The 13,964-nt window shown below is 55.5% G+C and overlaps 7 protein-coding genes across 7 annotated transcripts; 3 read left to right on the top strand and 4 right to left on the bottom strand.

Moving 5' to 3' along the window:
• Nucleotides 1-144: 144 nt before the first annotated feature.
• EI97DRAFT_432826 (U6 snRNA-associated Sm-like protein LSm7) lies at nucleotides 145-1,432 on the top strand. Its single transcript, XM_033798251.1, has 2 exons — nucleotides 145-855; nucleotides 914-1,432. Exons 1-2 carry the CDS (start codon nucleotides 555-557, stop codon nucleotides 1,039-1,041), a joined length of 429 nt encoding a protein of 142 aa, XP_033654767.1. The 5' UTR covers nucleotides 145-554; the 3' UTR covers nucleotides 1,042-1,432.
• Nucleotides 1,077-1,474, bottom strand: EI97DRAFT_313997 (uncharacterized protein). The gene has a single exon (XM_033794629.1). It carries the CDS (start codon nucleotides 1,328-1,330, stop codon nucleotides 1,112-1,114), a length of 219 nt encoding a protein of 72 aa, XP_033654766.1. The 5' UTR covers nucleotides 1,331-1,474; the 3' UTR covers nucleotides 1,077-1,111.
• Nucleotides 1,193-5,486, bottom strand: EI97DRAFT_432825 (uncharacterized protein). Its single transcript, XM_033798250.1, has one exon. It carries the CDS (start codon nucleotides 5,234-5,236, stop codon nucleotides 1,619-1,621), a length of 3,618 nt encoding a protein of 1,205 aa, XP_033654765.1. The 5' UTR covers nucleotides 5,237-5,486; the 3' UTR covers nucleotides 1,193-1,618.
• Nucleotides 5,487-7,208: 1,722 nt separating this feature from the next.
• Nucleotides 7,209-7,912, top strand: EI97DRAFT_313886 (uncharacterized protein). The gene has a single exon (XM_033794627.1). It carries the CDS (start codon nucleotides 7,317-7,319, stop codon nucleotides 7,794-7,796), a length of 480 nt encoding a protein of 159 aa, XP_033654764.1. The 5' UTR covers nucleotides 7,209-7,316; the 3' UTR covers nucleotides 7,797-7,912.
• On the top strand, nucleotides 7,702-9,656 carry EI97DRAFT_313936 (uncharacterized protein). The gene is made up of 3 exons (XM_033794628.1): nucleotides 7,702-8,168; nucleotides 8,268-8,432; nucleotides 8,497-9,656. Exons 1-3 carry the CDS (start codon nucleotides 8,029-8,031, stop codon nucleotides 9,422-9,424), a joined length of 1,233 nt encoding a protein of 410 aa, XP_033654763.1. The 5' UTR covers nucleotides 7,702-8,028; the 3' UTR covers nucleotides 9,425-9,656.
• A 231-nt stretch (nucleotides 9,657-9,887) lies between these two features.
• Nucleotides 9,888-11,203, bottom strand: EI97DRAFT_417385 (cytochrome b5; the record flags this gene model as incomplete). The annotated part of the gene is made up of 2 exons (XM_033796921.1): nucleotides 10,548-11,203; nucleotides 9,888-10,445 (listed from the first exon to the last, which is right to left on the bottom strand). The coding sequence occupies exons 1-2, from the start codon at nucleotides 10,809-10,811 to the stop codon at nucleotides 9,888-9,890; spliced, it is 822 nt and encodes a 273-aa protein (XP_033654762.1). The 5' UTR covers nucleotides 10,812-11,203.
• Nucleotides 11,204-11,704: 501 nt separating this feature from the next.
• Nucleotides 11,705-13,105, bottom strand: EI97DRAFT_375787 (ras-related GTP-binding protein-like protein C; the record flags this gene model as incomplete). Its single annotated transcript, XM_033795530.1, has 5 exons — nucleotides 11,705-11,906; nucleotides 11,977-12,085; nucleotides 12,128-12,729; nucleotides 12,797-12,898; nucleotides 12,972-13,105. The coding sequence occupies 5 exons, from the start codon at nucleotides 13,103-13,105 to the stop codon at nucleotides 11,705-11,707; spliced, it is 1,149 nt and encodes a 382-aa protein (XP_033654761.1).
• Between the last annotated feature and the right edge of the window lie 859 nt (nucleotides 13,106-13,964).

Raw genomic sequence — 13,964 nt, 5'->3', positions numbered from 1 at the left:
AGACGGCGCACGGGCCTGGGCGGCGCTGTCTGGGCGGGCGAGAAGGCTCGAAGAGGGGCGGAGTGTGCCAGCGCGACCCAAGCCCCCGCCCATTCGCTGCTGGAGAGGGAACCTTGGAAGAAGCATACCTAGCACATGAGATAGCTACAAGCCGTATTTTAAGCCCTCAAAAATCCTTTCCCATCTCCTCGATTTTCTTCTCTCTCCCCTCCTTACCACCGCGGAACTCCAGCGGACTCCCGCCAACCTCCACCCTGCCCTTCCTGTAGTTCGTGCCACGCGCTATTCCCAAGGCTGGCACGTGACCTGTGAAACGCGCCGCACAGACTCCCGCGGAAAGCTTGGACATTCAACGACACCAAATTGCAAAGCTTGCCAGCTTGTGCCGCATCATCCAATTTCAAGTCCAGCCAAAATCTTAGAAGCAAAGGAGCTTCCCACGACGACGACGACGACGACGACGACGACGACGAAGACTCCTCCCTGCGCAACAATCCCAAACCCCATCCTACAGCACATCCACACAGCTCCCACACTCCAATCAATCGATCCCCATGTCCTCCGAACGCGGTGCCTTCCGCGGAACCAGCGGCGGACGCGGACGAGGCGGACGCGGAAGAGGAGGAGGAGGAGGAAGTCACCACCAACAACAACACCACCAGCGCGGCGGTGCGACAGGTGCAAGCGAGACCCACGCCGAGCGCCCCAAGAAGGAGAACATCCTCGACCTGGGCAAATACATGGACAAGCAAATCACGGTCAAGTTCAGCGGCGGGAGGGAAGTCATCGGCACATTGAAGGGCTACGATCAACTGATGAATCTGGTGCTGGATGAGGTGAGGGAAGCAATGACGGGTAAGGTCCATCTGTCTTATCATCCCATACTTGGTTTCCTGACAAACCCCCCACGCAGACGAAGAAGGGAACGTGCGGTACCGCAAACTCGGCCTCATAGTCGCGCGAGGCACGCTGCTGGTCGTCATTTCTCCCGTGGACGGCAGTGAGGAAATATCGAATCCGTTTATTCAAGAGGAGGAATGATGCGCTGGGGTTTGATGTTACTGCTAGCAATAGGGAAACTTACCGAGGAAGAGGGTGGCGATTCTCGGCTTCAGATAGATATGCTGGTGCAGAGGACGGGAAAGCATCTAAGAGACGTGGGAAGCAATATGTTAACGATATGCAGCTTCATAAGACCATCTAAGGGGAAGAAAAGGAGGGATGATACCCAAGGCAGGTCAAAAAATAATACGGTGGAGCAATAAGGTCTCCCCTGGTTAGTCGGCGTGCATTTCCGCCGATGAGCCCCTCGTTCTCTATAGAGCCCCATTATCCGCGTTGCGGCGAGACGTATATCCGCACGAGATAGAGCCCGGAGTGCTGAACCCTCACTCCCTCAATAGACCAAATAAAGACCGCAACGCATACCCATCCCACCATGAACGCCTGAGACGCATTTCCCTCCCAGCCAATGAGCCATACCTACCTATATCCATTAGCCATATGCAAGTGCCCATCCCATGCCTAAAAATGTCTATCCCGTGCCGAAGGAAACCACGCATATACCTAGGTATCACCCATCCCAGATTGCGCCATACCGTTCGCAGTTCACAGCGACTTAGGAAGACGAGTCCATAACATCGTCATCCGACAGTCGCCGCTGGATAGTGCCCGTCAACCTGCCCGTCCCGCCCGGCAACCACCCATCATATTCGGGTCCCTCGGACGCTTCGGCATCCTCCCACCCCGTCACCAGGTCCCAAGCGGCGTTCAAAGCTGCAAGCTCTTCTTCGTTGATGTCCTGCACAATATCGCCCAGCAGCTCCCACGCCCCACCGTTCAACATCACCGGCAGTAGGTTGATCCTCCGGGTCTGTTGCAATGGATCTCTGAAAAGGCGCGCAAAGACACCCCCGTTCAGGGCAGCTGTAAAGATCTTAGCATAACCGCATGACCGAAGAGAGATGCTCTCTAGAGCCGTCCCGCGCTCTGCATCCGCTCGAGAGAATTCGGAACCGTAGTCGGCGAGATTCACCCCAGGCGAGATGAAGTCAAGCACGCTCAGCCACGACCCGGCGCGGGGTCGTGCTCTCAGCTGCGCCTGTGCGTTGATAGCGTCCGTACCGTTGCCTACTTGAGGCACCATTGCCATTAGATTTTGTGTTTCCTGGTACCATGACCCCAGTCGTTGAAGGAGTTGCTGGTACTCCTGGACCTCGATCTTTCGAGCCTGCTGCGCAGACGTGCCCGACCAGTACCTGAACCCTTGACGAAGACCAGAATCCACTCGCTGCTGCTGAGTTCTGAGATGCTCATACGAGTTGTTAACAGTGTGGAACGCGAGCAACAGCGCCGTTTGGAGCGGCGGCTGCATTTGCCAAATCATCGGGCCGAGGCGAGACATCTGCGCTCGCAGCTGGGTCATTCGGCCCTGCCAATCGTCTGTGAGGGAGAACTGGGTGGAGCCCTGAGCGAAGGCACTGAGCCGCACCAAGACATCCTTCACCCCTTGAACTTGCCGCATCAGTCCACGCAACGAGTCGACCAGTTGTTGGAGCACGGGTGGCGGTCCGCCAGCTTGAGCATTCTGGCCGTTTCCATCTTCGGGGATCAGGATGAGGGACACTGAGTCCAGTTCCAAGTGCTCGAGGTTCAGGCTGTCGTGCTGTTTGACGAACTGTTCCAAGACGGAAGGCATGATCCAGCAATTCTCGAGGGTAAGTGATCCGACATAAGGAAACAGAAGAAGTCCTGAGTCAATAGTCTTCTGATTGAGCGAAGTACACAGGTGGCGAGGAAGAAGGGGCGCAGGTAAGAGATGTTGATTCCTGGCATGCACTCCTTCCGCATGTTCACCGCCCGTCGCCCAACCAACACCCAAATGAGAAATATGCCGTGGACAGATCCGTTTCTGCAAGAGGTTGTAGAAGCTGTCTACGCCGCCTGAGGGGTCGATAGTGGTGTCCTTAGCAAAACCTGCTTCATCCGTGCGCACTGTGCGCCAGGTTGGTATCGCACGCAAGATGACTTTCTTCAGGTTGGGCAACGCGTCCCAGAAGTCCGCTCGGTCCAGCAAATCGAGGTACCTGTCAGATATGCGGGAGATATGCAGGGTATGTACCAGATTGAAAGTGGTCGCGTTGTCGATTACAGCGAGCATATATGACAACAGGAATGCCTTCTGCGCCCACTCCGTTTCCAATAGCCATTCTTTCTGCGCTTTTGTGAGCTGCGCGGGCGCCAGTGCGGGCCAGTCGCGTGACGGGCTATTCTCCGGGTCGGAGTTAGCAGTGAACAATACGCCGGTGCCAGCGAATGGAGAAGCCAGGCTGAGTTTATCATCATCAGTGGCGTCACTGGCTTCGCGGAGAATATATGGTTCAAAATAAGGCACCTGCGGCTGTTCTGCTGAAGGACGATAATCAAGCGGGTCTGGATTGAGGAACAGTCCGGTTGTGTCCATCTTGTAAAGACAAGCACGTTTTGGATCGAGATTCTTCTCTCGATGACAAGATTCGATATAACTCCAGAGCTCATCTTGTGCCTGCGTCCGGCGGTCGGGTACTGTTGCGTCGGATCCGAAAACCTTGGGGGACCGCCGTTTGAAGAGGGCGCGTAAAGACCGATCAGGGCCATTGAGCCAGCCAAGGCCGGAGTCAACAGATAATGCAAGCTCCTGTACCTTTTTGAGCTCAGAGAAGGCGGTTTTCATCTTTGGGGTCTCGTCGGCGGTATTTTCGAGACCCGCTATCGCAGCGAATCTCTTATATTCCGCGTAGGGCCACTCATACGTTCCCCAGAAACTGGTTCGGGATTCCGTCTCCTTCTTCTCCGGCAGATTCTGCAACATCTCTTCGCTGACCTCGAAGCTCATCCCAAACCGCAGGATGTGCTTCCCGAACCCTTTGAAGACATTCAGGCCATGCCCCAGGTAGTAGGAATCGTCTTCCCCGTTGGACCATGACAAATCGTCAAGCTTTCCATTCAAGGCCGCCTTCTGTTCGCGAATCATGCCGTAGATTTCCGCGTTGAACGGAACAACAACCGTTTTGAACAGAACTTGTGAGACGTGCCGGTCGAACTCGCGACATACTAGCCTCATGGACTTGATGTCGTCTCGGTTCAGATAGCTTGCCACCAGTTCGTATAATTCAGTGGGCATCCTCCCCGGAGGCCAGCCAGGGCAGTTATTGGGCGCCTTTCCGGATTGTACGCCCGGCGTAGGAGCTGTCGTGCTGGAGTTGTTTTGAGTCTCACTCAACGGAGGCCAGATGACCTCTATCCGCTCGCCTCGAACAGCTGGTCGCAGTTGGGAGATATCTATCGGACGATACTGCACTGGACAGCGGATCGGATTGCGAAGATTAGGCCAGATGTCATTTGCTTCATGATTGGCGCCGCCCACATGATATAGGAGGATAGCCGTTGCGCTTAGGTTTCTTAAAGCGGCCATGCGATTTCGACCTTCCTCACTTTGCTGTTGATTCAGAGATGGATTTGGACGGATGAATCCCGTGTCACCTCCGGAAACCTCTTCTAAACGCTCAACTACATCGGGAGAGCGCATAATACCCCGGAGCACGTCCGCATAACTCCGTGTCACAGGCCGAGATGGGCCAGATGTTCGATTGCTCCCATGGTTCCTACGTGTAATGGACCTTGGTGGAACTGGCCTCGGAGTATCGACGTAGTCGGTTATTCTTTGCGTCAGATCTTGTGGGAGCTGTCGGAATAATGTGTACAGGGGAGTGTCGTCAGTCGTAATCTGAGCATCGGGGGCGAGCTGGCCATGGCCGGCGCCGGCATGCGGACGAGATCCTCCTCCTATTTGGAGTTGGTATCCATGAATGGGTGTTCGTGTAGACGAAGAACTGCCGGCCTGCACGTATCCTTGGGACTGACTGGATGTCGCTTGTAGAGGGGCGTGCACGTCCATCGGTGCATGAGAACCTGCTGGGCCGGGCTGCACGAATGACCCGGCTTCCGCCATCATTAGATCATTCAGCATATATGGAGACCACAGTACGCCTTCACGGCCCGTTGGTCGAGGAGGATTCGCTTGTGTCTGAGCGGCCCCGTTTTGCGTAACTTCTCGCGGAGGCTGAGAGCGGGGAGTCGGCAAAGCCGGTAGCGGTGTGGCAGCAGCTACGTTAGAGCCAGCACTCACTTCCTGCAACGGAAGGTTTTGCGAGAGGTTTCCGTCGCCAAAAATGCTGTCTTCCTGGCCGTCCGCCATCTCTGCCAAGCTCCTACTATGTATACGAGGACTGTGTGATTCGATTCAAGCTGTCCTCGCGTCGGGTGTTGAGGTACGGTGAGAGGTGTACCATGGGGAAGAGAATGTGTTCGTAGATAGTTGGAAGAAGAAACGGTCCAACTAACAGTAAGGAACAGTGATACCTAGAGAATACAGCAGCTTTCACATGAGCTGAAGCTGATGCTGCGTTGACGTTGTAGGTGAAAAGCTCCCCGCGCCGAGGAACAAGGGAATTTCAGAATGAGGTCAAGGGACAAGGGCGACCGGGCGTTACTAGCGCGCGGGGCGTTTACTAGCGCGACACTTGTCTTTCCGCCCCGCTGCATGACTCCGCAGTTCCGAGATCTCACCGATCTGCCAAGCCATTTACCTTGCCATGTGAAGAGAAGTTGCACCGCCACGTCTACTGCAGCCATCACGACGGTCCGAACATTGAAGCGCTATCACATTACCGTAGGGTACCCATTTTTTAAGGTGTACCCCTTCTTTAAGGGAGTTAAGCCTAATTAGTTTACCGCCCTATCTCCGCTAACTAAAGGGCGGCAGAGTCTTTAAGGCCTGTTGCGGTGTAAGAGTATAGAGGAGTAAAGATATTCTACAAGAGGATATCTCCCCTCCTACGCTATAATAAACTAAGACAGAAAAACTATATAAAGATATAGTCTCTGCACCTTTATCTATCTAATTTATATAAGCTTCTTCTATACAGGAATCTTGCAGAAACAGTAGTGTTCAGAACCGCAAAAATAGGGTACACCTCAAAAATGGGTACCCTACGGTAGCTCGTTGATACGTTCTCAGTAGCGTCAAACATATGAACTTCGGCTGTACATAACAACCTCGGTTCACCATTGTAACCATTGGTTCCATGCCGTTTGTCCCCTAAAGGGATTCCTTGCAGTCCTCTGGTAAGCTATGATTTTCTCGTTCAAACCAACCAGGTCCTGGAGAGTTGCACCTTCATGCAAGACCGTCTTCGTTGGATTGTCTGGGCCGACGACACTTCCTCCCAAATGGCATTCTTCAGTGTATCTCTGCTGCACATCTCCACCAAGCTCTTGCACTGTATGTTCTTGAGTGTTCTACGTGGACTTTTCCCACCCACTCCTTGAAATGTTGCGAAGACCTCAGCTGGGAATTCGTACGAGGCGTTCGCCATCGACGTCGATCGCCGTTGAGAGCGCTCCATCTTTCAGAACCTTCCAGGTGAGCCACTTAGAGGACGTGAATCATGGGCATGCGCCCAGCGTCGATCAAGCCTCACAAGCGGCCTTCATCGGCGGCCATGATGTAGGTACCTACCGAGCGGCTCTACCCTTGACTAGGTTTCGGAGACTTGGTCAAATCATCCAGTGTTCGAGCATTGACGCAGAGCGTGAATACATTCAGCGGATGCATGGTGCTGCTCTTCTCTTCGACAGGGCTTTGAATACTCCAAAGGCGAAGCAATCGGCGGAGCTCCACTTTGAGTCTGAATGGCGTCGATCACGAAGATCGTGTGGTGGAGCCTTTGGGTCAACCACTTCCACGCCAACATGATCAGACGCTTTTGCTGGACATTGCTCCTCGCCCAAGAGCAGGAGACTCTACCCAGGACGCAGCAAATGTCAAGTGCCCTTACAGCTCAGCGATGAGGGAATCCATGCATGGATTCTTTGTCCTCCCGTCTCTTCTTTCCACATCTGGTGTCGATATTGCTCCCTTCAAAGACCCTGAAACACGCCACTTGGACGGCCATCGGTGGAGGGGAACCTGAAACCACAGCTTTTTGCTGCGCCGCAAGGTCGTCAAGGAAACGAAGGACGTCAACCTACATCGAAAATCTGTTCTGGCAAGAACCATGCCTACTCCGGCTCATGAAGAAATCGATTGAATCCTAAATAGGGCCGTTGAATCCGTATTGCGAGACGTAGCACTCGTGCGCGCTTGACGGGGCGGTGCACCAACGCGGTCTTGTCAGCCTTCGTATCTATGCGCAGGTAAGTGATGCCTGAGCTCTACACAAGTGCTGGACATCAGCGATATCACTTTAATATCCTTTACGAAACACTCCTTTTACATGGACTTATGCGACTCTTCTGGATTTAAAGGCTATCCGAGGGGCCGTCTAAAGTCCGGTTTCTTCTCAGGGCGTCCGGTATGCTTAGCCGTAAGCCTGACAGCGAAAACGCCAGGAAAGCAAGCCACATCTCTTTTACCCACCGTGGCTGCGAATTGGGTCTCGTTTTCGCCTCCGCTAACGTATTGTCATCAGACGCAAGAGCCATGTCATGTTGTTGTGTGCCTGGGACTCTTTCTCAGCAGCTGTGGCTGGGCTGTGCTCTACCCGCCGATTGTACCGCTGGCTGGACGACCTCTTGTACTAGATGCTCTTCCCCACGCTCTTCCGACCACCATTCTTGTCTACCCTCTCAGTCCCGGCTTCTGGCTCCATGGCCGTCGTTGTGTTTGTGAACCTGTCGATAGATTTACTGTAACTGTGTCGCTGCACCACCTCGAGGCCAGCCTCGTACCCTGGACCCCAGGCACGAACCCGTAGCCGCCGGAGGATCAACTAGCGCATCACCTCTTCGTCCACCAGGCCGGATTGCTGCCTCTGCTCAAACTTTGCCTCGAGAGTCGCCAGTCAGACATCACACATACTCCAACAGCTACAATCGCCCTTGCGCTGCACGTAGCGGTCCGCCGTGGCCTTGCCGTGCAAGCGCGCCCTCACCGAACCGCCAAACCCACATCGAGAAGGCCGCGCACGCACGCCCGGTTCCGCTCCAATGCCCCTCCGTTCGAGCTCCAACAAGAGCTACATCAACCTGCACGGCCCGCAACAGGATGACCGCTCCTCCTCTTCCTCGTGGACGCCGTGGTATTGGCGATTCATAGCGTTGGCAGCGTCGTGGATGGTCCTGGGAGGGTACGTTTTGTCGATCTTCACTCAGCTCAGCTCTAGGAGCTCTGCTTGCCAAGTTACTTGCCTTGAGCAGACATGTAGCTAACACCACGCGCATCTTAGGTATCTGATGCTACCGGGACTCTATGCAAAGGATCCAGAGCTCAAGATCAGCCGCGCCGTCCTATCCGCCTTTGTCGTCGCATTGCTGACGGCCGGATACTCATTCACCGCAATGCTCTGCTTCGCCTGCCGCAATGAAGTCTTCCAAGCCGAAGCCATATTCCTGTATGCCTCCCAGACAACCCTCTCTCATCCACATAGCCACACGTAGATACTAACAACGCCCAAGCCCAGCCCTGCAATCCTCCGCCCTCGGCCTCCTCACCATCGCCTACAACTTCCTCACCTCGCGCGCCTACATCTGGAACACGCCCGCCATAACCGGCACCGTCGTTTCAACGGCTTCGACCCTCCTGTACGGCGCCCTCCTCCTCTGGACCCACCGTCGCATCATCAAGCTCAACGAAGCGGCCGCGGCGCGCACAGCGAACACCCTCTGGTCCGAACCGAGCTGGTACGACAACTACAATGCAAACATGTACCCCTCGATGACGATGGGCGCTTCCTCTGCCTCGCAAACCTCGTACTCGCCGCCGTTCATGGAGGGTTACGCTGGTGCGGCAGCAGGGACATACTCGACAGCCTACGTCCCCGAGGCCACCACCGCTCCTTTCCCATCTGCTGCTCCTCACGCCCCCCTCCCTCATCTGCAGATCCAACACCAACCCCCGACACACTCGCACTCGCACTCACGGTCCCACTCCCGCCACCTCTCCGAAGACGAACGGATTAACCAGCAAATGGCCCTCCTCCTCGCCAAACAATCCGACGCCGGACCCTCGCCCGATGCAACGAGCGCGACGTTTCGCATCGACCTACCGGGTCGCGGCGATGACGACGAAGGAGAAGAGGAAGAAGAGAAGGAGTTGGTAGGCTCGCCCGTGCCTGCACGCACCTCTGCGCGGACGTCACTGCAGGCGGAAGCTTCGGCTGCGACGGGGAGGGCGAGGAGTAGGAGCGGCGGCGGTGGGAGTAGGGTAAGGCAGAGTCTCAGCGAGGAGGAGGCGTGGCGGAGGTGGGATCGCGGCCGGACGAGGGAGGCGAGTCGGGCGAGTTCGTCGCGGAATTCGACGGCGGCGGCGGGGCACGGGCATTCGCGGTCGAGGGCCGTGAGTCGCGAGGAGAGGAGGAGGGAGATTGAGTTGGGTGGGGTGTGATTTTCACGTCACGTCGTCTCGTTTCGTTGTTTCTCGTGGGTTTCCTCTAGTACTGTGGTCCTGGTGTTTGGTGTTTCGAGGTGGTTGACAGCGGCGGCGTTTGGAGTGTTGTTGCCTTTCGTCTGGGTTCCAGGGTTGGTCGGAGTATGTGATTCGTCCATCTGAGTAGTACAAGAAACAGCGGCTTCGGTGGCGCATGGAGCTGGTGTCTGGGAAGAAGGGGGTGTTTAGTAGGGAAGAAAGGACGTACATAGTGTCTGTCCAGCGGCGAAGTCGTGAGTGAAATGCAATAGGCATAGCAGCACCAACTTCTCTACTTAGGACTAAGATCGCCGTATACTGTGGATCGACATCAAGTGTAGAGCAATTGCGATTCAACTGAAGGCGTCTTGCTGCCCATTCATCTCGCGCTCCGCTACAGACTCCCCATCCCCTTACGATCTCCTCAGTCAACCCCACACCCTCACTCCTTGCCCACCACCTCCCACACCTCCTCGACCTTCCTCACGGGCCTCCCCTTCCTCGCCTCCTCGCACAACTCCCTTCTCGGCAACTTCTCCAACCACCCCTCCTCCCTCTCCACCTCGCCGACTTTAAAATACGGCTTCCCCTTCTCCCCGCGAAACAAAACATGCCAATGCTCCAACCCCTCCCTAACCCGCTTCCTCGCCTCCCTCAACTCCCTCGCATGCCTCATCTTCATCTCCGCCCTACTCATCTCCTTCTTCCTCCACATCTTCCCCGCACCGGGATCCTCCGTCGGCATGGGCGGATCGACAGGGATATACATCTCCTCGACACCCCGGAGGTCCGGCGTGCGGTCTTCCTGGAAGCAGCCCGTGAGGAAGGCGCGCGCGGCGTCGCGGCCCGCGAAGAAGTGGTAGGAGCCCCCGGGGCCGTACGTCTTGGGGTTGGCGCTGACGTCGTAGATGGTGCCGTTGAGGGCGAGGTAGATGGGTTTGGAGGGGTCGGTGCCGTCGTGGTGGGCGAGGTCCGCGTCGGTGAGGCGGATGTGGCCGTTCTGGGAGAAGGGAGCTGGGGTGTTAGTATTCGCTTGAGAGAGGAGAGGGTAGTGAGGGAGGAGAGGGAGGAGAGGGAGGAGAGGGAGAGGGGAGATATGTACCCATAACGCTTTCCACTCTCGCGCGCGCGTCCACCACGGATTGAAGCCCCATGTCATGCTCTCCCCGGAGGTGCAGAGGCGGCTCATGCCGCAGCTGATGAGGAGCAGAGCGCAGAGTATGCGCAGGATCTCGAAGAGGGAGAAGCCGGTCGATGGTGATGGTGCTGGTTTGGGTTTGTCGGTCGCATGTTGTTGCTTCTCGGTCGGTGAGGGTTGGGACGGTCGCGAGGACGCTGTTTGTCGGTATCGGGCTGGTGTGGCCATTGTGTGTTGAGTCTCTCGCCTTGACGAGTGGTCGATCGCTTAGTCGCCGATGGGGATTTGTGGACAGCAGGTATGGTCCTCCTGCTATGTATCTTTGTTCTGACAATCCAATGCTCTGCCTGAACTTGAATCCGTTTAATGAAGTGGCCCGAATTTCAAAGCCTCCAATCTAGCCTTCCCGTCCGCTCAACCACACGTCGTTACAGGTCCACAGAGCCGCGACCGCTCACTTCGTCGTATTCGAACGTCCTGCCTGGATGAAGTAGACGGCAGACTTGTTAGTCAGGTTCAGCTGAAGCCAAATCTCTCCGGTGGCTTCGCACATCCAAGTACAGAATCGTGGCCTCAACCCATCCAAGGGTAGGCGTCGCTAAATGTACGTACACATTGCCATGACGTTTATTAGGCATAAAGACTCGGCGGTAATTGGTGGGTTTGGAGAACGGGCTTGGCGCCTTGTACCTGGTTTCGATTGCGAAGTGGGGATTTGTGCACAGCCACGGGTCAGCGCCACAGTTGTATTGTGGGAAAACGGTGAAGGTGAGAGTGAAGAAGTATCGGGTGAAGGTGATGGTGAAGGTGAACAGAGACATTGGCATAAGCGTGGACTGTCATTTGATTGTATAGCTTATGATTTCATTCCCTATTTCGCTATAACCGCGTGCTAATGTCATCGAGAATAGTAGCTCTTGTCGCGGTGTCTTGCTACATCATATCCATCTCTACCTTGTGTGTAATTCTTATACGCTCACTGCCATGCCTATCCAAAATATCGTACGCGCCCCCAGGCATGGAAACCTATTCGATTTCCAAATCCCATCTCATCCTCAGTAGAACCGTGCATGGCACTGGTCTCTGCTTACTCACGCGCCTAAAGCTCTAACCAGGACGCTTCACCTCCCAACCCCCACTGCCGCCGGTTCGTCATGTCCGAACTCCACTCCCTCGTATCTGTGATGATGTCCCGGCGGCTCTCTCTCCGCGCGCGGAAACACTTGCTTGAGCGCTGTCTGGAAGACGCCGACGTTGTAATCGATGACGGCCTTCTTTTCCGCGGGGCTGTCGTCGCCCATGAGGCAGATGAGTGCGAGGTACCTGTTTGCAGTGATTAGTCTATGTATCTTCCTCGCGTTTGTTGTCTGCGGAACCAACAAGGCCTACGTACTTGTTGATTTCCCTCAAGTAGAGGTAGTGATTCCCCTTCCTCTCCATGGTAATCAAACTTTCCGCATCGTTGCACCCACTCTCCCCCCTGATTTCCTCCTCCTCCACCTCTCCCGCTCTTACGGCTCCATCCCTGTCACCTTCCCCATCACCTAAAGCCAGAGTCCTGTCCCACCCGTAAATCTCGCTAACATCAATAACCACATCGATATAATCACTCGCAATCTCATAGCTCCCTCCGTCCGTCGGACTCGTGTCGGCGGCGATGTAGATCTTACTCATGATATCGAACAGGTACGCTTTTTCGATCCGGCAGCTCTGGCAGAGCGAGTCGAGCAGCGCTTCCAAGGTGGGCAGTTGGGGGATGAGCTTCTGGATGACCTTGGAGAAGGCCTCGAAGATGGAGTGGTCGTAGATGCTGGTTTGGTAGAAACTGACGGGCGCGTTTTCGTAGCCGTGATCGCTGAGTTCGTCCGTCACGCGCTGGATGATGTCTCTGAAGGTGTCGGCTTTGTAATCGTCGCTCAGGCCGTCCACTTTGTGGACGAAGACCTCGACGTTGATTGAGGGGTACGAGTGTTGCAGGTTTAGGATGGTTTTGTTGAGTTGCATGATGGCCTCGAGGTATTCGTCCTGCGCGTCGATGACCCAGATTAGAGCGCCGATTTCTTCGAAGATGTGGTCGACGTGGAAGGACGGATCGAAGTAATCGACATGCCCGGGGAGATCCCAGACTTGAAAGTCCATGAAGGAGCTATAAGGGGAAAATATTGGTCAGAGTGAAGGGACGAATGAGGTGGATAGGACGAATGGTGACGTACTGCATAGATTCCTTCTTGATCCTCGTCGTCGTCTCGAGATATAACGTCTCGCTCGGCGGCAACTTATGAAACACGACACTCGATATCGACGACTTGCCGCTCCTGCACGCGGCGCACTGTCAGTAGGTGAACGTGGCTTCAGGCCGCACAGAGACAACGCCTTGGTCCCACTCACCTCGGCTGGCCCATAAGCAGCAGTCTCGGCTTATCGTCGCCTGCCTTGCTGTTGGGTAACCGCCCCGTGTGATAGCGAGGCGGCATCTCTGTGTGTGGGATATCGGCGTCGGGCAGTTCCTGCAGGTATCGCATCATGGTTAGCTGGGCGGCTGGCCGGAGGCGCGAAGGGTCTCCTGGTGAAGTGGAAGGTTCGCCTGGCGAGGGACCAAACTCCCCATATTGAGAATTCTGAGAGAAGGAAGATAGACGCCGGGTATATAAAGCCATTGGAGGTAATTGAAGTGGATATGGTGTTGAGCTCTGAGAGGGAAAAGGTAACGGTTCGGAGTGAAGTGAGAGAGTTCGAGATCAGGGAAAAGAGTATTTCAAGTGAAGAGCCTCAGTGCGCAACCACACGACAACCACGTCTTCCTTTCACCGGCCAGCCATTGCAAAGGCGCAGCGTGGCCCGCTGGAGAGGAATATGGGCGCAGAGTCGATGGGAAATGACGTGGGCTGCCCTTCGGCGCAGAGCAGGAGCGGCAATGGACAGGTCAGGACGGCGCGATCAGCGACGGGGAAAGGAGGAACCTTGAATCGGAGAAGATTGTGAGGTTCTACAAGCGTGATACGTGCAGGGCTCTCTGATCCCATAAGACCGGTACCCGACGATATCGAGCCTGGGAAGGAGGCGCAAGACCAGGGCGATACGGCTGAAGGGGATGCGACGGACGGGGGAGGTGGATGACGGATGAGAAGAAAAAGGAAGCAGACGGCAGTTGGTGGGAAAAGGAGCGACAGACTATGAGGAAAGCCGGGGCATAGAAGAAGGAATTCTAGGGGAAGCGGATGAACAAGAGCAGAGGGAAACGGCGGATGCTCACCTCCATGGTGGGTAGCACTCGCAGTAATGGTCTGGTTGTCTAGACGCGCACGGCCGGCGGTAGTGGTGATATGCTTTGGGCCGTCACCGTCACTGTCGCCCACACCCCTCCCCCTTGAGTGGCCCCTA

Source organism: Westerdykella ornata, assembly GCF_010094085.1.
Source record: "Westerdykella ornata strain CBS 379.55 unplaced genomic scaffold EI97scaffold_8, whole genome shotgun sequence".
Classification (NCBI taxonomy): Eukaryota; Fungi; Ascomycota; class Dothideomycetes; order Pleosporales; family Sporormiaceae; genus Westerdykella; species Westerdykella ornata.
Note: the sequence above shows the minus strand (reverse complement) of the source record. Positions and strands in the feature narration are given on the sequence as shown.